Here is a 9,490-nt window from a genome sequence, read left to right as displayed (position 1 = left end):
CTGCAGGCTCACGATGCAGAGCTGCAGGCTCACGACGCAGAGCTGCAGGCTCCCGATGCAGAGCTGCAGGCTCACAACGCAGAGCTGCAGGCTCCCGATGCAGAGCTGCAGGCCGAAGCAACAGAAGGTCACTTTCTCTGGGGCTGCATGCTGAGAGACTCGTGGCAGAGTGTTGAACATCAATGTTTTTTCGGAACACAGACGCACAATGCTAAACGAGAGAAAGGCCAGGTTGGTGCAGCCTGCATTGGAGAGACTTGACACGCAAATGCACAAGCGAATGGAAGGACACAGAAGGTTCAGCAGCAACACTCGTCGCCTGCAACTGTTCTGACGGTAAGTCGTTTGTTCATTTCACTTTTTGAACCCAGCCCTGGCTTTCATGATCAGGCCTACTAAGCAGGTGAATTGTTGATGAATGTTTGCTGGGTTTATCTGCATTTGTGTTTTATACTTGTTGGCTGCCTGTAAGATATATGGGCTTATGTCATTTCAGCCTGCCAGATGCGTGGCTTGTCCTGCCCGAATGCGTGCCTCAGCTTATGTCAACGGTCCTGTTCTGTAGTTTATATGTTGTCCAAACTTCACCCCACCCCTTTCTGCCTTTTATTATCGTCTTCGTTTGCGTACACTGTGTACATAGGGTCATGATAAGTGTCATGATACGAAAATTAACAAATAATAAAAACCTAATAATAATAAAGAAAAACAGGTTTCGTTTTTGATAGCATTTCTACTGTGTTGGATTATGATGTAGCCACTGCGTTAAAATATTTCTCAAACGGCAGTGCCCCCCCCCCCCCCCCCCCCCCCCCCCCCGCCGATGACCCAATGCCCCTCCAGTAGATCTGCTCTGGCGCCGACTCTGCCTGAGACGCTGTTTCTTACAGGTTGCTGCGTCTGGGCTTAAGAGGTTAACGTGTTGTGAATAAAAAACCTTCTAACCCTAACCCTTCCGGGTAATTTCACTCCATTAGGAACCTTCCTAAACTAAACTGACTATTCGACCGTACCCTGAGTTTACTGTGTGATCCGTCTCTCCATTCTACTGCTGCTGTCTGAGTTTACTGTATGATCCGTCTCTTTACGCCACTGCTTCTGTCTGCGCGTACTGTATGGTCGGTGTCTTCACTCCACTGCTTCTGTCTGAGTTGCCTGTATGATCCGTCTCTTTACGCCACTGCTTCTGTCTGAGTGAACTGTGTGGTCCGTCTCTTCACTCTACTGCTTCTGTCTGAGTTTACAGAGTATTGATCCAACATGGCGGCCCCCGGAGCTCAACGTGTTCTGTTCACTGAGGCGGTGAGACAGGCACTGCTCAGCTGGCCGGTTCTACAGGTGAATAAAACCCGCGCAGACATACAGACAGACAGGTAGATATAACCCGAGCAGACAACAGACAACAGACAGACAGACAGACAGACAGACAGTCTCACTGTCAACAGGCTGTTATCATCGGCCTGTTACCTCTTCAAACAACAAGCTCGAGAGAGAGCAAGCGCATTTTGTGGCATTTGCAAGCAGTGGCAAGTACTTCCGGTGGCAGCTGCGGATGCCACTACTTTCTGTGGTAGCTAGTGGCATCTAGTGGCATGCAGATGCCTCTAGATGCCACTAGCTACCACAGATGCAAGTAGGCCTACTTGCCGATGGCTGCTGATGGGGAATTACCACTGGATACCGAGGCAAACGAATGTTTAAGGTAGTTGCCACTCGCTTTCCGTGGCAAATGCACTTATTTATGGTGGAAAATGTCGCTGTTTAGGCTTGACTTTATATCACTGATCTGTACACAGGACTGATGTGCGATCTTTATTTTTCAAAAAGATTCTAAATTATAATTTATATTCAGATTAACTTGGAGAACGTGGTTTGTTAGAAATAAATGACCGTGCTATATTTGTGATAGTAATACAAATATATTGTAATATAACATAAATAATGGCGAGTGAGGGTTGAACGCTGAGCTGACGCTGTCGCTTCTGAAGGGGAGCTTCCACTGCTTGCTATGATGAACCAGGTGTATTATTACCAGTTAAGAACGACAAATAATTAACTTAAGAAATGTCTGTATTGACACAGCAAGTGTAGACTGGTGTCATTAGGCTTGGCTACAGACTTAAGGGTGTGCTGTAGCTGATTTCAGTTCCCACTGCCAGTGAGATGCCAAGGTTTATACTTTCTAAATAAGGCACCGACAGATTTTGATTTAATACATCAGGTTGTATTTACCCTAACCCTAACATTTTTAAATATGTGCGTAACGGCAGTGTTTTTAAAAGGCATAGAACATGAGTACAACTAAAATAATAATAATAAAAGTAAGCAGTGGCGGTGCGTCAATAGTGGGCGCTTGGGCGCCGCCCACCCTGACTTTTTGAGTTAAAAAACGTTATATATACAACATAATTGAAATAAGAAATGTACCGTGTTTATGGGTTAAATGTGTATGGGAGACCACTGTCAAGAACCGCTAAAATGTGTCCGGACATAATATATTGCCATTCGCCTTTTCTGAGAATAGGCAGGTCGGCTACCGTCCGTGGGCGCCGATAACATGGGAGTCTATAGGAGAGCTTATACTTTTCTCAGTCATTTTAGCAAGGATAGCTTTTCATTGGGGGATGAAACTTAGATCTGTGGGCGCAAATCTTAACGCCCACAGCCAATGGCATTGTTTCTTAGTTCAATGTGACATTCTTAGATACGCGATTGGACTATTTCGGCGAATCCTCATCGTTATCATTCCCTAACCACAAGCGTAAAGAGCAGCACCGTAGCTAGCTGAAACTTAGATTGAGTGAATATGGCGACATCGATGGCTGAGAACTCCGTGCAAGCTCTACTTAAAACACCGTTTCATCGACTATCAGATGTCGAAAAGAAGAAATTGAAAGACTTGGGACCCGAGCGTCCGGATTCAAACATTCAACAGACGACCACTGATCGCGGGAGAACCTACACTCGGACTTTCTCCTCAAACTTGTATGCTAAGCGGAATTGGTTAGCTGGTTGTACAGTGAGCAATGCCTTTTTTTGTTTCCCTTGTCTGTTATTTCAAAGTCCTGGGACTGAAACACTTTGGACTACAACCGGGATGAAGGATCTAAAGCACTTCACACAAAAATGTAAGAAGCACGAATGTGGCCGCAGCCACCTAACCAACTGTCTTAAGCTAAACCTCTAAAAAGGTGCTATTTAAACCGTGCCGCCCAACTGCGCCCCCCCCAAAAAAATGTTCACCAGCCGCCACTGAAAGTAAATGTGATCAAATATAAAATCTTGAAATGCGGAAGGGTCGTCATCTGCAGTCCATCACGTGGTTATCTAAAATAACCGAGTGACACGAGCCGATTTTAGTCAAGACCAGTGGAAAGTTTGTCTCAAAACTGTGTGTATCAAAAGACCATCCACAAGCACAAAATCGCGTTACACAAGCGCATTTTCGGTCGGCAATTGCGAAATTGATTCACAAATGCCTGAAAATGTTAGAGATTCACAAATGTAATTATAGTACTCACAGATCTTTCGTTTTATTTGTGAAAATATGTTTTTGTTTTTGAAAGTCTGTTTTACATTTTCAAATCAAACATTTACACACCAATTATTTTTGTTTTCGCACAATTATGACATATGTCTACCCCCATAATAAACACTGTTTCAAGTAACAGTCCTGCATTCAAAACGTTAGCTAAGTGAAAAAGTATTCGCATCAAAATGTACTTAAAGTAAACCACTCTGTGAATGATCACAGCATCATATATGTTTTGATCATAATTACTGATGCACAAAAGTGTAATCAAAGCTGGCAAAGGTGCAGCTAGTTTGACTCGGAATCACTAGCAGCCGATGCCACTACAGATGCCAATACTTTACGTGACCGAAAGTAGTGGCATCTCTAGCCGCAGACGCCACAACTTGCTGCAGATGCCACGGAAGGCGATTTGATCATAATTATTGATGCACAAAAGTGTTATCAATGCTGATAAAGGTGCAGCTAGTTTGACTCGGAATCCAGTGGTAGCAGCCGATGCCACTACAGATGCCACTACTTTACGTGACGTATATTTCTCCCAGCAAAGTGTTCAGAAGTCGAAAATGCACTATGAATGTTACATACTATAATAATGGTTTAGATCAGGGGTGCCCAACCTGTTTTGAACCAAGATCTACTTTTAAAGTTGATAGTGTGTCGAGATCTACCAAGCCATATCGAAAGCCATAGTGTAGCCACAATGAATTGTGCAGCTATATAATAACACCATGTTCTGACACAAAGATCCAGTTTGAACAATAATACATGTATCGAAGTAAATGTACGTCGTAGGCCTAGGACTGGCCCGTAACAACACAACAACATACAACCCAATTAATACAATGCCTAATTCAAGTTGGAAAAGTGGGTCTCTACCTTAGTGGGACTTCTGGCACTGAGAGGAGGAAGCTAGTCTCTCATAGTCCGGACAGTAGGAGCTGAGTGCCAGCCGTAAGCAGGCCGTGAGGTGCTCATCAGTCCTGGTGGATCTGTGTTTTGACTTAATGATGTTCATATGTGAAAAGGCAGACTCACACAAACATGTTGATCCAACTTCTTTGCAGTGTGTCTGAGGTTGGGGTACTTCTCTTTCTGCATTAGATTCCAGAATTGGACCTTTGTGTCAGGTCTCTTGATTTGAGCTCAATGTCATTATTTAGTGTGAGGATCTCATTCTCAATAGCACCGCTCTCCAGGTTGAAGAGTGATGCCCCTTTGGACGTTATACAATCCACATCTAGATTCTCCTCAAGTGGAAAACTGAGAAAACTGACAACAGGCTCAATGGATGCAAAGTCAGTAAAGCGCCTGTCAAATTCTGAGAGAGGCTTTGCACTTGATCATCATAACGTGCACTCTCAAGCTCCGCACAGTCTTTGCCCTGACGCTTAAGTTCTGTGTCCATGTGTGGAGAGTTCTGCAGATCTCACTGTTGCAGCCTGCTTGATAGCAGCAACAACTTGCTGTTAAAGGAGTTCACGGAGCTGATCATGTTGATGATGTGTTTGTTCTTACCCTGCAGCTCTAGATTCAAGTGATTGAGCTTGTCAGTCAGATCAGTATGAAAGGCTGAATCCAAGAGCCACTGACTGTCTTCTAGCTGTGCACACTCAGCATGGTTTGAACGTTTCAGAAAGTCTTTAATTGAAGAGGGGCAACTTGCTCTTACTAACAAATTCCTTAAAAACCTGAAACATGTCTGTGCCTCTTGTGTGCCCTCTCAAAGGCAGCTCTTCTTTTACACTCATATTGTCGAAAACCGTTCTAATGAACACACATAGCTGAGCCACATCCACAGCATCAGTGGATTCATCGACTTGCAGAGAAAAACACTCACATGAGTCAACATCATTCCTCAATTGCTGTTCAACATCCTCCGCCATTCCCTCGCATCGCCGTGTAACAGAATCTCCTGATAGCTGCACATCCTGAACAGCAGACACAATCTCCTTTCGATTTTTAAAATCAGCAGAAAGCGCATCCTCGGCTTCCATGACGCTTCACAATCTCCCCATCCTCGAAAGATTTCTCTCCTTTTGCAAGAACACGACAGACACGATAAGAAGCTGTGGTTGCAGCCTTACTCGTGGTATTGGGCCTGGTAAAAATGGACTGTTGTGCTGCTAGCTGACTTTTCAATTCCTTGACTTTTCGGGTGCGCAGTGGAGATTTAGCTGGACAGTTCGTATCGTAGCTCTTGTGGACCGTCTTGAAATGCCGCTCCAAATCCCCTTTCTTTGGTAAAGCCACATTTGCATTGCAGATAAGACAGATGGACTTGGCATTGGAATACACGAAAACAATAATCCTCCTCCCACTCTGAATGAAAATGTTTTAGATGTTGTAGCTTCTGCCGCCATGGGAGTATCCACTGGCTCTAGTCAAGTTTCTCGCGCCCTTCCAAGTCCTTAGTTAGCGCCTAGCAACCATACCCTGCGATAGACAGAAGCGCGTGAGATGTTTGATTATGCCTGATCTACCTTACTACCGCTGTACACATCTACACACTGCTTCACGCGATCAGCAGTTCATTGTGCCTATTTAAGAGGTTTGAATGCAGGCCTATTTTACACAACAGTAGGAGGATACCCTACACACAACATTTTCTCGCGATCGACTGGAACTCAGCCCGCGATCGACTGGTAGACCGCGATCGACTGATTGGGCACCCCTGGTTTAGATGTATATAAAGCTGCAACGATTAGTCGACAATGGTCATGTGTATTCATGTGTAGGTCGTATTATTTAAGCAACCTATGTATTTAACTCATGACTCATTAGAACACACGCAAATGAAATTGCAATAGAGTTGGCAAGCAACCACCGTCATTTAGTATGCTGTGGATTAGCATTTTACTGCTTCCGGTTCTGAAGGGGAAGCAAAAGGACCATTCATTTTCCCATTGTTTTGTTTATAAAGTGTCTATTCCCCATTGATGCTCCACACCCGTAACAGGTGGTGGCGTTAATGCACCGAGTTGGATGCCAACCGCCAATAAAATAAAAAAAGGAGAGGAGAGAATCATTGACTAGTCGACTCCTAAAATAATCATTGCAGCCCTAGATGTATATATTAAACAGTACGGTACTTAACACACATGATGATAGTGAGGTACATTTTATTATGAAATATGAAAACATATAGATATTAGCCGATTCCACCGAGAAAGCGCCCTCTACTGGACTGAGACATTTTCCACGATAAGTAAGTGTTAAAACAGCAGCATTTGCCACGGAGAGCGAGTGGTAACTACCTTAAACATTTGTTTACCTCGGCATCCAGTGGTAATTCCCCTTCAGCAGCCATCGGCAAGTACTGGCATCTGTGGTAGCTAGTGGCATCTGCGGCTGCCACCGGAAGTACTTGCCACTGCTTGCAAATGCCACAAATTGAGCAAGGCCCTACTGACAAGGTCTTTACCGGAAGTCCTTGCACGGCTATTCCGGTGTTTTTCTTAATAACAAAGAATGATAATAATAAATACAAATAAAGTGCTATAGACTTTGTGTGTGTGTGTGTGTCCAGATCGCAGTGGATAATGGGTTTGGAGGTGTGTATGGGACGCAGAAAGCTGATTGGATGGTGGATGTGGTGCAGCAGTTTTTCCATGACAACGGTAGGTAACCATGGTTACATGTGTGTATTGGAACCGTCATGTACTTAATATGTAACTGCTTATTTATCCACGCAGCGTGTTAAATATATCTGATCATGTGTGTGAGCAGCCGACCTGCAGCGGTGTGAGGTGGAAGACTTTGTGGCAGATATCATGAACCAGGAGTTCAATACAGTGGTGGAGGACGGGAGTCTCCCTCAGGTACACACACACACACACACACACACACACACACACACACACACACACACACACACACACACACACACACACACACTTCTATGTCTAGTACACACTATACAGTGGGCCATCACAGTATGAATACTAAGGTGTGTTTGTGTTGCAGCTGTGTGACTCTCTGCTGCAGATGTTCTCTCAGTGGCAGCAGGGGGCGCTGCAGACGCTCAGAAACACCATCGACTCTCTGTCTCAGAAGAAGAGTGAACGGGCAAAGGTCACGGCCCCTCCCCCTCAGTCTGATGAAGAGGAGGAGGATGAAGAAGCTCAGGTTTGTCTAAGTTACAGCGGGGGGGGGGGGGGGGCAGTCTGCGTTTTAAACACTTCTCTACACTCGTCTGCTTCTGTCTGAGTCTACAAACACTGAAGTCTTTTCCCATTTGTCATCTGAAAATAGAGACATCCTCAGTCTGTTCCAGAGTCAGACTGACATTACTCACCTGCAGGTTCTAAGTGTGTGTGTGTGTGTGTCTGTGTCTGTGTGTGTGTTCAGGTGATGGAGTGTGAATCCTGCGGTCCGTCAGTCAGCAGGACAGCAGATCCACCTGAGGAAGAGGATGGCTGGACGATGGTGAAGAAGAAGAAGTGAAGAGGGGTGTGTGTGTCTTTTTAATAAACCTGTTAAAATGCTGCTGTCTCTTCTGTTACTTTAATGTCCCGTGTTATTAACATGTTTATTTGTAACCTGTTTTATTACAGGCTGTTAGGGAATATTTTGTGTAAACTTGTAAATCTTTAGCTCAGTTACGTCTCTTCTCTCTGTGCTCCTCTGGCATAGGCTAACGGCGTTGCAGGTGCTGTTATCTTCATTAAGGAGGGGCAGCCTGGGCTTGCGAAGCCTTGTTGTTCCCACAGTGGGTACAAACTCATGCTGACCTAAGATTGGCTTTATTGTTTAGGGACAGCTAGCTCCAGTTTATCCATCCCACTATTCTCCGGTAAACACATTATCTGTGACCTAGATGACAGTTTAAGTTAAACATATTGTCAGAGTTTGTTTAGTCTGCTGCTCTGAGAATGTTGATTATCCACTTGGAACTAGTTAAAACCTCTTCCTATTGTCGAGATCTTCAGAATTGGTTTGGCAACCGCTGTGGCAACTCGTGTCTACAGTAAATGTCTTGTCAAATCTCCGGCCGTAACACCAAATAAACCCAAAAGTGTTTTGCCATCAAGTTCCTGCTCTCCTGTGTCTCTCTGAGTTTCGTCTCCATTGCTTCAGAAGTTTCCACCACACAGGCTGTGTGTGTGTGGGTTAGAATAGGGGGTAATAACAGAAGATTAGGGGTTGTTAGGGTTAGGGGTTAGCGTTAGGGTTAGGGGTTAGGGTTAGAGGGTTAGGGTTAGGGTTAGGGTTTAGGGTTAGGGTTAGGGGGTTAGGGTTAGGGTTTAGGGTTAGGGTTAAGGGTTAGGGTTAGGGTTAGGGTTAGGTTAGGGTTAGGGTTAGGGTTAGGGTTAGGGTTAAGGGTTAGGGTTAGGGTTAGGGTTAGGGTTAGGGTTAGGGTAGGGTTAGGGTTAGGGTTAGGGTTAGGGTTAGGGTTAGGGTTAGGGTTAGGGTTAGGGGTTAGGGTTAGGGTTAGGGTTAGGGTTAGGGTTAGGGTTAGGGTTAGGGTTAGGGTTAGGGTTAGGGTTAGGGTTAGGGTTAGGGTTAGGGTTAGGGTTAGGGTTAGGGTTAGGGTTAGGGTTAGGGTTAGGGTTAGGGTTAGGGTTAGGGTTAGGGTAGGGTTAGGGTTAGGGTTAGGGTTAGGGTTAGGGTTAGGGTTAGGGTTAGGGTTAGGGTTAGGGTTAGGGTTAGGGTTAGGGTTAGGGTTAGGGTTAGGGTTAGGGTTAGGGTTAGGGTTAGGGTTAGGGTTAGGGTTAGGGTTAGGGTTAGGGTTAGGGTTAGGGTTAGGGTTAGGGTTAGGGTTAGGGTTAGGGTTAGGGTTAGGGTTAGGGTTAGGGTTAGGGTTAGGGTTAGGGTTAGGGTTAGGGTTAGGGTTAGGGTTAGGGTTAGGGTTAGGGTTAGGGTTAGGGTTAGGGTTAGGGTTAGGGTTAGGGTTAGGGTTAGGGTTAGGGTTAGGGTTAGGGTTAGGGTTAGGGTTAGGGTTAGGGTTAGGGGGGT

General features: G+C 45.1%; 1 protein-coding gene across 3 annotated transcripts; it reads left to right on the top strand.

Moving 5' to 3' along the window:
• Window positions 1-278: 278 nt before the first annotated feature.
• Window positions 279-8,019, top strand: tsr2 (TSR2 ribosome maturation factor). 3 transcript variants are annotated; one of them, XM_063880585.1, is made up of 6 exons: window positions 279-336; window positions 1,247-1,338; window positions 7,062-7,152; window positions 7,262-7,353; window positions 7,499-7,660; window positions 7,883-8,019. In XM_063880585.1, exons 2-6 carry the CDS (start codon window positions 1,261-1,263, stop codon window positions 7,976-7,978), a joined length of 519 nt encoding a protein of 172 aa, XP_063736655.1. In that variant the 5' UTR covers window positions 279-336; window positions 1,247-1,260; the 3' UTR covers window positions 7,979-8,019. The 3 variants fall into 3 exon arrangements, with proteins under 3 accessions (XP_063736655.1, XP_063736657.1, XP_063736656.1); XM_063880587.1 differs by lacking the exons at window positions 279-336; window positions 1,247-1,338 and adding an exon at window positions 1,619-1,702; XM_063880586.1 differs by lacking the exons at window positions 279-336; window positions 1,247-1,338 and adding an exon at window positions 6,050-6,948.
• Window positions 8,020-9,490: the final 1,471 nt, after the last annotated feature.

The sequence above is a fragment of the Eleginops maclovinus genome, chromosome 4, assembly GCF_036324505.1.
Source record: "Eleginops maclovinus isolate JMC-PN-2008 ecotype Puerto Natales chromosome 4, JC_Emac_rtc_rv5, whole genome shotgun sequence".
Classification (NCBI taxonomy): domain Eukaryota; kingdom Metazoa; phylum Chordata; class Actinopteri; order Perciformes; family Eleginopidae; genus Eleginops; species Eleginops maclovinus.
The sequence above is the reverse complement of the archived record's forward strand: the minus strand, read 5'-3'. Positions and strand labels throughout refer to the sequence as shown.